Source organism: Sphaerodactylus townsendi, linkage group LG06, assembly GCF_021028975.2.
Source record: "Sphaerodactylus townsendi isolate TG3544 linkage group LG06, MPM_Stown_v2.3, whole genome shotgun sequence".
Classification (NCBI taxonomy): domain Eukaryota; kingdom Metazoa; phylum Chordata; class Lepidosauria; order Squamata; family Sphaerodactylidae; genus Sphaerodactylus; species Sphaerodactylus townsendi.
This window is the reverse complement of record NC_059430.1, coordinates 92088918-92105202: the sequence shown is the minus strand read 5'-3', so window position 1 is coordinate 92105202 and position 16285 is coordinate 92088918. Positions and strand designations below refer to the sequence as shown.

Sequence of the window (16285 nt, the reverse complement as noted above, 5' to 3'; positions counted from 1 at the left end):
TGAAAAAATAGTGTGCCCTGAAAGATGGCTTTCTATGTGCTACAAATAAATCAGTATTAAGAGTTATAAAGCATTTGTTAAAAAGAAAATGCCTGCACAAATATACTAACAGACCTGCAACAGATTGAGAAAGGAATAAAAAAGAAATGGGGTAAATGAAATTCCTCTACTCCTTCCTCTGTACATGCCCAAGCAGAAATTAACCTACAGCAGACTCCAGAGGTGCATTGGGCCTAAACGGTGCCCGGGGCATAACCAGCTCCTTGCGCCCCCCACAACCAGCTCACCATGCCCCTCCCATGCCCCACTTATGGCAGCTGTGGCGGGGCTCAGCAGCGGGCGGCTTGGACAGGTGGCTTGGGTGGGCGCTGCGGTAGCAGACTGGCCTGCCTCCAGGGGCCGACTGGCCTGCCACCGCAGTGCTCGCCTGGGCTGCCCACTGCTGGGCCCTGCCCCCAACCTCCCTGCAGGCAGAAGCCAGTTTGCAGGGAAGGCAGGGGATGAGGTTTGCAGTGGGTGGCCCAGGTGGTGGCTTGGGTGGGCGATGCGGCGGTAGGCTGGCTGCTCCTGCCCTCCAGGGGCAGGCCTACCGCAGCAGCGCCTGCTTGCGCCACCCACCACCGAGCCCTGCCCCCTGATCTCCCTGCAGGCTGGCTCCTACCCACCCTAGAGCCTAGGGAGGGCAGGAGATGGCCTGCAGGGAGGCCATGGGGGGAAGGGATCGTTAGCGGGCAGCTCAGACAGGCAACTCGGGTGGGCGCCGCGGGGGCAGGGTTCAGCCGGCGAGCAGTGCCCAGGCATGGGGGGAGCCGTCAGGCACCGACTGGGTTGCTGCACCATGTGAGAGGCTGGATGGAGGAACGCGGCCACTACCTGGCATCCCCCACTGATGAAATGGCGTGCGTCCGGGGACATGGGATACCCCATGTTCCCATGGGCAGTTTGTCCCTGGCAGACTCTTTACCTCAAAAGGTTACTGTAATTTTGCAGGGTTCTTATTACCTTAGAGCCTCTGCTCAGGCCTGCAATGGAGGCAATCTGCTTCCAGCTGACCCTGCTTCAATGGGATATGGAATCAGCCTAAAAGACATTCTCTCCCTTGTAGCCAGGAGTTTCCACACCCAGTGGCTGGGTTTGGGGCAAGACAAAGAAATGTTTGCTGAAAGTTTTTTTCCTAAAGTCTTTCTAGCACCTTTATCTCTGTTCCTTGCTGGGTGTCACTTTTCCAGCTACACATGTGTGTGTGTGTGTGTGTGTGTGTGTGTGTGTGTGTGTGAGAGAGAGAGAGAGAGAGAGAGAGAGAGAAACTGGATCCTAGTTTTTTTTAATCTAACCATCAACAATAGGATAGTTGGATAGATTTTCCTCTCTAGAGAAACTGAGATACATCATCCACAGAGGAAGCAAATGTCTGATAAAGCAACTGAATTATCCCAAGGATGTGAAAAAAAGTTTGTCAGAGTATTTCTGTGTGCGTGCATGTGTGTGTGTGTGAGAGAGAGAGAGAGAGAGAGAAAGAGAATTTTTTTAAAATTCAGGGTGAAGGTTTTTCTAAGAAAAATGCATATCTCCACAGTAGCTAAGATGCAGTCCCTCTTGTGGCTCTTCCTCAACTCCACTACTTTACATGGCTACTGCAGTACCATGGGGTTTGACAGGGAGCCTTTAGGGACCTGCTGCATGCCCAGTGGATTTTCTACCACTCAGATATGGACCCGCCTCACCTAATTAATTTCCGGTTCAAACATTAATTTCCAGGTTTAAAATATACTAACATCTGACAGTATACGAAATTATAACCTTCATTAGCACCAGAGAGATGCAAAGCCTACCAAGAGACAAAAACAGCCTCCTGTCAGAATGAAAGGGCTTATAGGCTTGCTGCATTCCCAGCACTCCAGTTGCAGTTTCACAATTTTCAATGGGTGTTTTCATTTTCCTGCTTTCTAGAGCTCCTTTGGAAACATAACAGCAATGACCGCACCCCATGCATGGAAGGAGTATAGACAATCAGTCAAGAGTTAGTTGCCTCTGGCAACCAACAACAACTCTGCCCAAGTTAGTCACAGGGATCAAGTGTGAGGCAAGATGTGAGTGCTTTTTGCTGATGATCCACTCAGAATTCCTGGCATGAAGAGGATTAGAATACACACCAACTTCCTGACAGCCAATGTGTGGTGTGTTTTTGTAACTAAAGTCTGACAGAGGACTAGAAAAGAGCAGTCCATTTTTGGATTAACTTCAGGTTCTTTCCCAGAAAAAAGCTGTCTGGGGCCAGCGTTCAATGTTGTGATTAGGAGATCAAATGCTTTGTCCTCAGAAGCATGCTCAACACAGGCCTGTGAGTAAGCTGCATGCTGGACATTTGTCCATAATATTAAAATGTGTAAAGTGACATTTTCCCTGTTTCTCCAGAAGTGGTGGAAATTAAGCTCGGTAACTTAGACAAATATACTTTCATTATTATCTCTACTATAGAGTAATCATCATAATTAATATGACTGTTAGTACCACCACTACTACTACTACTATGCCCTTTTCCACCAAAAGATCTAAGCTCAACTGTGAATTAATCCACTAGTATTTCCTGGACCTTCTTTGCAGTGGAATGCTCTGTGGTGGTCCTAGTGCCTACCTAGTTTTGCTCCCCCACCCGAATGATTATGCACATTAAAAATCATTTTTAAGCGCAGCCTTCATCAAAGCCATCATTCTGTGCATTATTGAATATTTTACTTTGATAAGAGAGCATTTTGCAAAACTTGCTTGTTCTTTAGTAGTGCCAGACATTTTCCGGCAGGTTGAGGAGTCTTTTTGCTGCCGCAACCATTTTTAGACTGTTCCCAGGAGTTTCCTGTGCATGCAACTCATCTGATGGACATTTCACTCTAAAAAGTTGATTAATACATTTTGTTTAGCCTGATGACCCTGCACATGTGTGGGTTTTTTCTTTCTTTCTTGTTTTGTTTTGAGGGAGATGCCTTTGTAACTTTGCAGAATGTATATTATAATAGCAGCTGCTTGGAGAACTGGTCTACCCCCTATTAAGAAGCATTGGGTAGCCATTACTTTCAATCTTGGGTAGACCTGCTGCCCTCCGGAGACAGGCCCTCAAAGTAAATTGTTCAGTAGAGCACAGAATGATGGTTTTGGTAAAGGATGCATTTAAGCTTTTTATAAAATGCTAATAGAAAATCAGGACTATTTTCAACAGCAGAAAAATGCTCCTGTCACTTCTGCCGCACATCACTCGACCACACTTAGATCTTTTGGCGGAAAAGGGTATATAATAATCATCACTACTAGTTTTTGCTGCTGCTGCTGCTGCTGCTGCTGTCTCTAAGGCTGAGCAGGGACTAGTATGATTAGTGAATAGTCTATGAATGTTTCACAGTTAGAGCTGAATTTTATATAATTACATTTCACTCTGTTCTTCCTGCATTTTATAACTTTGTGGTGTGAGAAACTGTTGTGGACATACGATGTACCGAATGCTCCTAGGTGTTTGCATAATTCATTGGGTGGTGAATTAAATGTAAACTTTTTGTTGAACTAGCCTGCTACCAAATGATTTGCCATAGATTATTCTGTCATAGAATGGGAATTGTGACAGACAGGAGGCAGACAGGAATCCCACCATTGGAACCGGTTGTTAAATTAGTTGAATCTCACCACTATCACCACTCCAAGTGAGTCAGCTAAGATCAAAAAGGAAAATGTGTGAGGAAAACATATAAGGGAAAGTCCTTCATTTTAAAGAAATATGTAAGTGTGTCAAGGGAACCATCGTCAATAAAAGATCTAATCAGGATTTTCAAGACAAATGGGAAATGTACTTCTCATATTATTCATGAATGAAAGAAAAAATGAAATGTAAATAAGGAAAATAGTATTAATTTATCGAATCACTAGAAGGTGTTAATATTGTGATACCTGTGCTGGAGCATGAAAGAAATGTATAATCTGACACAATTTATGAATTTTGGAAAATATTTAGATTATAATAATAATTGCATTTAAATATTAGATGATCCATTCAGGTTATTATAGAATATAATTGGTATAATTCTATTGGCTTCCTCATTGCGTATTTCAGTCTATGATTCAGCTAAGTTTAATTCTCATTTTCTGTTCTTTTGTTGTTTCTATTTTTAGTTTGTGAAAAATAAATAAATAAATGATATTTTAAAAAGGCTAGCGAGAAGCAGTGATGATATGCCATTGCCTTCCTCTTTACAGTCCCATCCAAGCATTGATCCTGCTTAGCCTCCAAGATCTGATGAGATCAGGCCCAGGGGTGTGCAACCTGCGGGTCTCCAGATGGTTGTGGACTACAATTCCCATCAGCCCCTGCCTCCATGGCCAATTGGGCTGATAGGAATTGTAGTCCATGAACATCTGGATACCTGCAGGTTGCACACCCCTATGCCATCTTCCCTCCTGAAACACATCCAAGGGAGCAAAAATAATGTCACTTCGGGGAAAAAAAGACTCTTAAAAAGGCAAGTTGCAATGGGATTAAAAAAATCAGTGAGTACTGGAAAAAGGGCACTTGGTATGATGCTTAAGAAACATATGTGCTCAAGATGAGAAGCAATGCCATCATAAGAAACTAAATATTAACTTTGCAATCCTATACAGTGTTACTCCAGTCTAAGCCCACTGATTTCAATACCTTTACAGAAGATTAACATAGAATGCCTTCTGTGTTGTAATGCCTTCTATGAATGTCATTGTGTCTGTGTCCCCTCCTTTTGCCATGTCTTGCCAAAAGCTGCCTCCTTCAGGCATTGTTCCTGGAACTGAGCCTTTCCATGGGAGGTGCAGTGGCCTTTCCATGGGGGTTTCTGCTGCTCACTGAAGCATGGGGTCTGGGTGGTGTGGTTGGATCGCCCATAGTTGCTTTTCTGGTTGCTGGTCAAGGGGGTATGCATGTATGGCACATAAGTCAACCTTCCCATCTATATAGGACTCCTACTGGGCACATCACAGTCCTCTGCACCTTAGAGGGTATGGCATTTTCTGTTCCTTGTTTCATTTGGTTCTGTTGGGACAGGATGATATTAGGAGGATGTCCCAGCATTGGTTTGTCTTGGGTGGTTCCTTCCATAGATGGCTGACATGGGGACATTGTCACTAGCATGCCACACTGTGATTGGTGTGTGCCGATAATCTTGCTGTGGACTCTAGTGCAGCTGCTGTGCTCTCGGCTATTTGGGGACAGGTCTTTTGGGGGCATTTCTTTTCTCTGCTGAGACAGCATGGGATACCAACCAGCTATACCAGCCTTACACCAGTGTCACAGACACTGGGTTGCTTGGCTTGTTAAATTCCATGTCTGTATGTATGCTTGAATATAGAAACCTCCAAAACAAACAAATAAAACTTTGGCTCATTCCGCACATGTGGAATAATGCACTTTCAAACTGCTTTCAGTGCTCTTTGAAGCTGTGCGGAATAGCAAAATCCACTTGCAAACAGTTGTGAAAGCGGTTTGAAAAGGCACTATTTTGCATGTGCGGAAGGGGCCTTAGATTCAAATAGATCTGAATCAAGGGCATATTGACTATTTCATTTTGCCTTGAGAGAAGGCAAGAAATCATTTTGGAAAAGATGCCAAGCAAGAACTCTTTTCTCAGAGAAAAATATAAAGTTTGAGGTTTTGGTAGTGTATCTTCATGGAAGAGCAGGCAGGAGACATAAGAATAATACTTATAATTTATATAGCAGCATTTAAGCACACTGTATGGATTAACACAGTCACCACTACAATCACAGCGTAGTAACTGGTATTATGAGCAACATCTTGTGGGGGGGGGGGAGTGCTGAAAATGAGAGGAGAAATGACACTGCTCAATGAGTTCATGGCAGGGTCACTATTTGAAGTGGAGACTTTCTGGAGCATCTTGGCTAGTCTGGCTCTTTAATATATAACTGACAGCTGAATAAAGTCTTTTTAATTGATTAGCGTCCCTTCAGTTGATTAATGCATTTGGGCAGAAGTCTTACTTATTAGGAAGCAAATTCTATTGAATCAAACAGGACCTACTTCTAAGTAATGTTTAGGATTATACTGCATTTTTAAATCAATGTGACCATCAGAGGAAACCTCAGTAAAATATCTTTAAGAAATGTGGAGAGAACCATTTAGATAAATCAAGGGGACAGCTGGCAACGCAGGGAAGGGAGGGAAAGACAACCATCCTAAGGGCTGAATTTAGGTAAGTGCAGTCTGAGGCAAACTGTTCACTCGTGGGCTCGGTTCAGACACAATGCAAAATCATGGTTTATTTGAAACGAGGATTCAGATCCTGTATTGCTTGAGTGTTGATTCAGTACCCGGCTTTTTCCCACTGCCTCCCTTACAGTGGCCTGGATGAGATCCCACCATTATTTGTCATAGCCAAGTAAGGGCAAAGTCTTGAAGGGTCACTATCCAAGGGCCAGGCAGCCGGCAACGGTGCCACAACTGTGCTGCCCTTCCACTCCCATAGAGGCTTCCCAGTGGTGTGGAGAGGCTTGAAAAGTGAAAAAGCCTCCCTACTGCCAAGAAGCCCCCATTTTTGGTGGGGTACGTTTAAAGCCCCAGCCGCCAGTGTTAACAAGACTAATGACCAGGAAGAAGATGACTAATGTCAGCTCCTCCATGGCCACATTCCTGGCCCACCCCTCTTATGCCAGTGGTGGCAGCAGGGGCACTGGGATGCTAGTGCCGCTGGCGTGTCCCAGTGCTGGAGAGTGTGGCTGTGGCTGGATGCTGGCAAAATCGCCCTTCCATCAGGGCAAGTCCTCCAGGGAAGGCAAATCCACGGGTACCATGCTGCTCCCATAGGTGGATTCGAAACACCCCCACACCCCCGCTGCTTTGGATGGGGCTGTAACACTCTCACCATTGACTGCCAATACTGTGAATGAAGGGAGGATGCTTGAGCATCTTTGGGCATTCCCAGGACAGCATGCCTTAAAAAATCCCTCTTCCTTAGCTACTCTTCGCCCTCTTCCTTAGCTACTCACAAGATAAGCCACACATTAGTTCATTTCTTCCTCCAAACCTAAGGAAACTAGCATCTCATTGGTGATTTAAATGTACCCTAGATTCACAAACTCTGATGACTGTTGAACACTGTTCATCCCACCCCTGGAGTGCAGCTCTACAACTGGCAAGTCTATTCTACAGGATCTTTTGGCTTAAAAAAAACAAATAATAGACTCTCTTTTTAAAAAAATCTCAGCCGTTCTTATAAATTCCATGGCTTGTTTTTAAACAAAAAGCTCTTTTTGTACAAAAGCTCTCAAGCAGATATAATTTTTAAATAAGAGACAGTTGTGTTTTAACCTTACGACACAAGCATTTAATACCAAGTTCTAAATCATCCATGTAAAAGTAAGATGATAGAATTGTCACAGCATAATACTAATCATTCTCGCTGTGAAGCTATGAATATGAAGTTTTCACAAATAACCTGGTCACATTTCTGTCTTGTGTTGAGAAGAGATGCTCAAACACAGATGACTATTGTGAAGTCCTATCTCTCCACATGCAGTTGACCCTGGGAAGGTGATTGTGGCTGCAACCTTCACCTTAACACTGGCTCATTCCGCACATGCAGAATAATGCACTTTCAAACTGCTTTCAGTGCTCTTTGAAGCTGTGCGGAATGGCAAAATCCACTTTCAAACAGTTGTGAAAGTGGTTTGAAAACGCATTATTTTGCGTGTGCGGAAGGGGCCACTGATGCCACCAATTCTTTGTCTGAACCAAGGAAGCATCTCACATTCACACTTTATAAGGTTTATCTGAGAATTCTTGGGAAACCTTTTTTGAGAGTTCTTTCCTGATGCATAATTTCGATGATGTGATGGTGGAAAGTGCCATCAAGTCATAGCTGACTTATGGTGACCCCATAGTGTTTTCAAGGTTGGAGACTTTTGGAGCTGATTTGCCATTGCCTGCCTCTGTGTGGGCTGAGAGAGTTCTGAGAGAACTGTAATTGGCCTAATGTCTCCCAACAGGCTTCATGTGGGGGTGGGGAATAATCCGATTGTCCAGGTTAGAGTCTGCCACTACTAACCCACTGCTCCATGCTGACTCTTTTTTTATTGTACTTGATCATATTACCTGATCAGTTTCTCTTCAGCATCTTATTTTTTGTCTAAATCTTAATTGTAATTTGGACAAAACTGTGCAAAAGCTTCCGAGGATCATTTTTTCCCAAAAAATGATGAGCAAGCCCAAACAAGCAGTCAAATTTTGGAAACACAGTTGCTGTTGGACCAAGTGAAGCTTCTCAGCCCAAAAGAGCTCCAGCTTATAAAGAAATAAGTAATATACTCATAAAGCCCTCTTCTTTTACACTTCCTCTTCTATACTGTGACACATTAAATCAAGGTGGGTCCATAATCTTCTTCTCATCAACAACTGGGCTGGACTCATCCCTGTGGTGGTCTGGGGTGGTGGGGGCGAGATGATTCTATGTTCCAGAAGCCAGCCTGGTCTCCAAAGTCCTATTATCTTTTTTCATTCCTCTTTTTAAAGTTCTGATGGCTGTCACATGTTGTAGCTGAGGTTGTGGAGTTCATTGGGTGGACTTCCATCCACTTGTAGTGGGCATCTACTATAATTAAGAACATTTTTCCTAAAAAGGGCCTCGTATCCAAAATCAACACTTCCATGAATGTAAAGGTGCCAATGTGGATGCCTATCGGTGTTGTTGACACTGGATACATCGCACTCCTGTTTTAAATTTTCATCCAAATGCAGCCACCGGATGTAGCTGTAAGCTAAAGTCTTCATGCAAGAGATTCCAGGGTGGGCTTCATACAGTTCCTGTAGAACCTTCTGTGATCCTTGTGGAGGAATAACAGCCCTGGTACCCCACCATAAACACCCACTATTCACACTTAATTCAGTACTTCTGCTTCAATAGGGTCACACTGCTTCTGCAGGATTCTGTGTGGGCCAGCTGTAGCAAATGAACTTTGCTACTTAAAGCGGAATTGGATCTTGCCTGGTCCAGACTCTGATCTGAGAAGCTTTTACTGGGGTTTGATCAATATGCTTCATCAGCTATACAACTTCCTCAGGGATATCTTCAATCCCAGATGCTTCTGATATTGGTAATCTGCTCAGAGTGTCTGCATTTCCATGTTGGTTACCAATTTCATAGGTTATCTTATATTGATACACTTGTAGTCTCAAGGCCCAACATTGTAAATGGGCTGCTGCCATGGTGGGCACAGTTTTACTCTCATTAAAAAGCCCAATCAATAGTTTATGGTCTGTGACAATTGGTCCCCTTATAGATACTGATGGAATTTTTGATGCCAAAGATAATGGCTAGGCCATTTTATTCCATTTGTGCATTACTTCGCTCTTTTTATAGAGTGACCTTGAAATGTGCTACAAATTATTCTCCTTGACAACATAGCCCCTATACCATAAGATGAAACATCTCAAGACAGGGTCAACAGACTAGTAGATTTGAATATTTCAATAGCCTCTTAGATTTTTGAAGGCTTCTTCTTGCCTCTGCCTGCAGCTTCAGATAGTCTCTTTCCTCAAAATGAAATGCAAGAGTTCTAATAAGGCTGAGAGATTCAGAAAAAAATTGATGATAATAATTCAACATCCCCAAATAGGCTCGGAGTTCTGTTGTATTTTGTGGTGTCAGTGATTTCCATTGGCAGTAATTTTATCAGCCAGAGGCTGCACCCCTTCTTTGTTGATTTGTATCCCAAATGCTGTACTTCAGGCTTCATGAAAAAAAATTGTTCTGTTTTAAGCACAGGCTGGATTCCTCTAATCTTTGAAGTACTAGCTCAAGTATTAAAACCTGCTCTTTATCACCTTTGCCAGAGATAAGGATAGCAGTCTTAATCGCTGTCCCAGGAATCTCCTTCAACAGGTGTTCCATATCTCTCTCAAATATGCCAGGGGTTGAAGAAATTCCATAAGATAGTCAGTTGTATTGGTACAAACCTTTATGAGTATTTATTGTGGTGAATTCCTTGCAATCCTTTTTCAGTTCCATGTGCTGGTAGGCTTGGGACATGTCCAACTTGCTAAAGTGTTGACATCCTCCAAAGCACAGCCAGTATGTAGAATCAGGTAATTGTCTAATTTGGCAGCTTGATTTACCATAGCTCTATAATCCCTGCCAATTCAAATGGTTTTATCAGGTTTTGCTAGAGGGACTATTGGAGTTGCCCACTGTGAAAATGCCCAGGAGAAAGGATGCCTTCCTTCTCCAGCCTGTCCAGTTCAGCCTCCATCTTGTCTCAAAGAGTATATGAAACAGGCCTTCTGATCACAACTGTCTTTGAATTTTCTCATCTGCACTCCACAAACAAATCTATCTCTAAACATATCCTCTAAAACATTTCCAAATGAGCAGGGTTTTTTTTTTTTAGTTCTGTTGGATTCCTCACAGCATAACTATAATGTCCTGAGGAGGTTAGCATTTTGGGGAAGAACTTCACACAGCTCTCTTCCCCCAAACGATTTCAGCCTGCTTTATTTCTCTCAACTCATTTTCCCCAATGGGGGGGTGGGGGGTGGGGGGGGGAGAGAGAGAGACATTTCCTGCCTGCTGAGCAAACAAAAGCAGGCTGGAAAAGGTTTATTTCTCCCACCCAAACCTTTTACTTTCATTTTCGCTGCTTGTTCCTGCCATTTTGTATGCTACAGCTGATTCTTTGTGGAAATTCCCCACAGAGGTTTCCTCTGCTTCCAGCTCATCCATGCACATTTTCACTGTAAAATGTAGAATAAAGTTTGTTTTGTCTAAAGATCCCACACATGTCTTTTTTTATTGTTTTGCAGTGATGTCTGTGAAGCTATGGTGACACAAATATGTTCGTATTGCAGCTTCTCTAATCATGTTGCCATAGTTTCACAGACATTCCCCTCAAAACAAAACAAAAAAGGAAAAACAACACATGCGCAAGATCGCAAGGCAAAACAAACTTTATTCACCTGCTTTTTACAGCAAAATTGCACACAGATGAGCTGCAGAGGAAACCTCCATGGGGAATCTCCACAGAGAATCTGCTGCAGCACACAAAATGGTGGGCTCAACTATGAAGCTGACAAGAACTCCATGCAGCAGGCATGAAAAAAGATCCATTTTGGCTGACAATGCTTTTGTTCTCCCACGCTGTGGGAACACCAATTTCCAAAATGGATCTTTTTAAACTGTCTGCAGGATATTATATTTCTGTTGTGCAGAATCCACCTTTATAGATTCTCCTTCTTTCTCCATTCTGTTATGGAATTCCATAATAATATTAGGTTGAGGAATGCGATGTTCATTCAAAAGATTTGGCACATATGTTAAACTTTTGTCTCCTGGCTTCTCAGGATGCAGTAGGCCTTGCAAGAGTGAATAGATTTTGCTGCCAGTGACACTAAGAAATATTGCTTTCTGTTTAGCTGCATCTGTAATCTCATTAGCCAGAAAATAGCAGCCAAGTCTTTCAATATATTGCTGCCAGTCCTCCCTTTCTAGATTAAATTCCTCAATTTTTCTATATGTGGCTATATGTCGCCAATTTTGTGATCTCACTGTGGTTTTGAAGTAAATTTCTGTACTCACATTGATTGTGAAATGTAATACAACTTCTTTTATTGCAACTAAATTCAGACTAACACAGAAAGTGAAAACTAAAAAAGAGAACAGTCCAAAGGGGCAGAGTTTCCCACCATCTCATAGACAGGTTCCAGTTAACTCTTGACTATGCCTTTTACTACAAGTCTTTTCCTCCCATTGATGTGGGTGTGTTGCTTTAGCCTCATGGGGTAGAATCCACACCCCTTAGTTCTGTTTATTGGTTAGAACTGCAGACTACACAAGTTCCCTTTTCTGGAAACCAGTTCTCTGCATCTCCTTGCTAATAAATGGATGTGGTTCTGAACAATATCTAAGACCAGGAACCTGAGTGCGTCCCCTATATCTGACCAGCAAGGAAAACACAGTCAGTGTTGCTGTAACTTACCCATCACTTTAACCCACAGGCGCTTCTCTCCTCTTCCTTTTTTGTGGAAAAAAGGAGAAGAAGCATGCTTACCCACTCACCTATGATTGGGATGGGAAAGGAAAGTCTTTCTCCCTGCATCAAAGCAGTTCAACAGCTTGGGGCCAGGGAATTTAGGTGCTTTAAGAAATATTTATAATATAAATTTGACTATTTAATAAACCATGATGGAATTGCATTTCAAAGACTTTGTGTGGATTTCCAAGGTAGCCTTGTAGTATTAAACCATGTCTAATTTTTAATACTTATCAATATAGATCTGTATGACTGTATAACTTTGCAATCTCTTCCTCTCTTTTCCAATATTCAAGATGTTGAAATGAAGGTAGCAGGATATCCTTTGGGACCAGGTTCTAGTTGTGGGTGAAAGGAGAACAGAGGCAGATGTCCTTTATCCTGCTTAAATAGTTCGTTTCCAGATAATTTATGTAATTTTCCTTCAGTACCACAACTGTTATTTTTAAACAAGCACTCAGCCTTTGGTGTAACACAGCACTTTCTGAAATAGTCTGATGTGGCCTTCTGCTTAAAAATAACAAACTGTTGTGATAATGGCATCTGTTAACAATAACTGATAGAGGGAATGTATACATTGCTACAGAGCCAAAATATGAGTACTTGAAAGTGCCTTTTGGAATGCATATATGGAAAAAGGATCAATCAAAGCAATAAAGTTTGTGTACTGAAATGTGGAAACTCAAAGGTGTTTGTTTCTAAGCTTTATACTCCAAGATACAAGACCCACTGGGGCTAAGAAGACTTTGCACTGTGTGATCTGAGAAAATACCAAACACGATGCTTGAGGGTACTTTTGTCACTACCCCTGTACCAGGCCAAAGCATCCAATTTTTCAGAGCACTGAATAAATATTTTGTCCATGTAGGGTTTTGATTGACACCGGGGCAAAAGATACAGGAGATTATTTTTTGTTTTTTTTACGCTTGGTCCCCAACATAGTGCCATGGCTGTCATTGCACCTGACCACACCCTTTCTGGTGCCTGCCAAGTGTTTTAGGAAGTGGGTGGGGCTGCCAAATAGGGCATAACCTTAGTAAGGCTTCTGATAATTTTTTGAGATTTGATTGGCTGCATATATTTTTTTAAATGTTGCTTTGGCCACCACAACACAAATAACTCCACACCATTGCTAAAATTAAGCCGTAGCAATCATTTTGAAGCTTGCTCTGCCCTACACAGCAACCATTTTGTAGTTGCCATTTTGTGTCTATCATGCTGAGCCAGGATTCAAAACATTGATATTTGATGTACACCACCCTGAGCCTTCGGGGGAGGGCGGTCTAAAAAAGTAATAAATAAACAAATAAAAATGTAGGGGACACCTGCTCTGTACATTCCCCAACCTAGTTGCTTTGTAACATTGAAGTTTTCTGAATGGCACAATTATACCAGGGTAGAACTGGGATCTTACATACTGGGGCTACTTTATCCCAGTTTCTGCCTCCACGTGGCTCCCTGCTTCTTCTTAGGAGCCGAGGTAGGACCGGGAGGTAATACTCCAGTTTGTCCCACGTGGCCCAGATCTTTTGTATTTACCCTGAGAGCGTATCTGCGCATGCGCATACATTCCCAAGGCATTTACAGTGAGAGAAAGAAGCAAGGTAGGAAAAATAACCTAAAAGCAGCACATATATTTTGCAAGTCATTAAATGTTGCACTTTGGAGCTCCATGTATGCATCCTGTCCCATGCAAACGCTTCCTTCTTGTTGGTGCAGTTGGAGCTCAGTCCAACAGCCATGGGTTTATTTGCTAGGGAAATCAGCTCTGAGTTAATAGCTCTGTCTTGTGCTAGATTATTTGACTATATGCTGGCAAAAGACAGAGGGAACAGCTCCCCCCCCCCCCCCCAGCTTTCTCCTTCCAAGCTCTCCCTGCTTCACTACGCTGGAACCAGCCGTGCCAGGAGGAAGCCTCTCAGCAGCCCCTTTTCCTCCCTGCCGGCCTGCTAGCCATGGGGGGGTGGGGGCAGAGGGGGGAGTGGGCCTTCCACCGCTTTTAGGAGGAAGTGGCAAAGCGGGAAAATATATTGGGTCTGCTCCTGTGGTGTTGCTATTCATGATCCATTTAGCTTGCGGCACTTGATCCAGTCAATGTGGTGGTTGAGCTTGCACAATTAAATTAAATTTATGCCCAGAAAATTTCACATAATTGTGCTTGGATTTATTGTGGGCCACAGAAATTTCCACAACATTACCAACAAGCAAGGGAAATGTAAATGCCAAAAAAAGGTATAGTTATTTGTACAATGTATCTATTATCACTTCAAAGTCCATTTTGCAAGACAGAAATTTCAAGTCCAGCTGATTCAGCACTTGAAAAGTATGAAAATACAGGGCCAAAAGGAGCATTTGTCTGCAGTATGAAAAATTGGCAATACCCCCAGACCTGAAGCGGTGTCATCAAAATTTGGAATTGGTGTGGGAGATGACAAACTGTTGCCTTGGTCTATATTAAATCCTGAAAAGTACATTCATTCCATGACCAGAAGAAGAACTTCTGGGAATTGGGGGTGGGGAATCCTTTAAAATTAGGCTGTAGTTAGAAGTAGCCCAAACTTTGTGCCAGAGCAATGACCGTTTATAGCCAGCAGTGATTTTTTTTCTCCTCTCTTGGCAAATGTTTCCCAGCTTATGTCAGTGCTAAGTGAAATCTATTTTGAGAGTAGGCGTTCCAATTTTTGTTTCAAAAATTACTGCCCTTCTTAATAGAGCCAGGAACTGGGGCCCACAATATGCAAAAAAAAAAGCACAACTGGGGAACTGGGAAATAACCAGAGCAGAAGCAAGCATAGAATTGAGGTGGAACCAAGTGGTTGGATCAGAGTTTAATCAGATTCAGGCCTTGAAGTGGAATATAGGGTTGCCGACTGTACCTTGGGAAATTGCTGGAGATTTGAGGGGGATACCTGAAGAGTATAATTTGGTGAGTAGAGGAAGCTCAGTGAGGATATGATACCCCTTTAAGACTTTTGTATGTCCTAGAGCCGTGGTGGCGAACCTTTGGCACTCCAGATGTTATGGACTACAATTCCCCATCAGCCCCTTCCAGCATGGCCAATTGGCCATGCTGGCAGGGGCTGATGGGAATTGTAGTCCATAACATCTGGAGTGCCAAAGGTTCACCACCACTGTCCTAGAGTCTAGACTGCATGTGTAAAATAGCTTCACGTGGAAGGTAACACAATAAGGCTTGGGAGGGAACTTTGCATGGAAGGTAAAACGACAACATGAACCAGCCAAGTTGGAGTTGAAGCCTAGGAAGTGGGCCTGGAAGAACAATTTAGGGTTTCCAAATTCCAGGTGAGGCCTGGAGATGTCGCAGAATTACAACTGTTCTCCTATCATAGATATCAGTTCCTTTGGAGAAAATGACTGCTTGGAGTGTGGCCTCTAGGGCTTTATACCCCACTGAGTTCCCAACCCTGCCCTTCCCAAGCATCACCAACTTCCAGGTGGTGGCCAGAGATCTCCTGGGATTGCAAGTGATCGCGAAGTGATAAAGATCAATTTACTTGGAGAAAATGGCCACTTTGGAAGGTGGACTCTGTGGCATTATACCCCACTGAAGTTCCCAAACCCTCCTCTCCTCAGGCTCCTCTCTCAATCTCTCCAGGTATTTCCCAACCTGGCACTGGCAACTTGCCTTTCTCAGGTTCCATCCCTAAACCTCAAAAAATTTCCCAATCCAGATTTGGCATCCCTAGAGCAAGTCCATCTCTAATTTAAAATCCAGATTCTGGTTTGCCCATCTCATCATTGAGGGGGGGTGGGGTGACGAATCCTAACCTAGAAAGCATAGAATTGTTGTCCATGTTTTAAACTGGAGGGACCCTTCTAGTTTTGCCCTTTGAAGGCCCTCTGAAATTAATTTTTCTTTTCATTTTGAATCTTCTTATTTGGTATGGCTCTTTTTATTTTTAAGCATAGACTACTCCCCCCACCCCCCGGGTAAAAGTGTAGAAAATTTCTTCCTTGCTTAAAAAAAATCAAATGGTTCTTCCTGGCTTCTTTATTGTTGTCAACGCTGTGGAACTCCCAGGATGTTTTGGAGTGTTGAAGTGTACTGTCTCCTCATAGCCTGAGGCACTGCCATACATACTCATCTGTCTGTGTTCAGAGCAGAGACAACGTATTCTCTTGTTTACTTCCCATCACAGTCTTGCTCTCATTCTTTATTGTCGTTTTTCTCCTCTCCTTCCATTTACTCGGTCTGTTGCCACACTTGTGTCCTCAT

The 16285-nt window shown here is 43.0% G+C and overlaps 1 protein-coding gene across 2 annotated transcripts in view; it reads left to right on the top strand.

Moving 5' to 3' along the window:
* Nucleotides 1–2108: 2108 nt before the first annotated feature.
* Nucleotides 2109–16285, top strand: part of LMNTD1 (lamin tail domain containing 1) — a 175820-nt gene continuing 161643 nt past the window's right edge. For both annotated transcript variants that reach the window (XM_048499424.1, XM_048499425.1), the window contains exon 1: nt 2109–2341. In XM_048499424.1, coding sequence (XP_048355381.1) covers nt 2306–2341 — 36 coding nt within the window. In that variant the 5' untranslated portion in view covers nt 2109–2305. The remainder of the gene's footprint in view (nt 2342–16285) is intronic.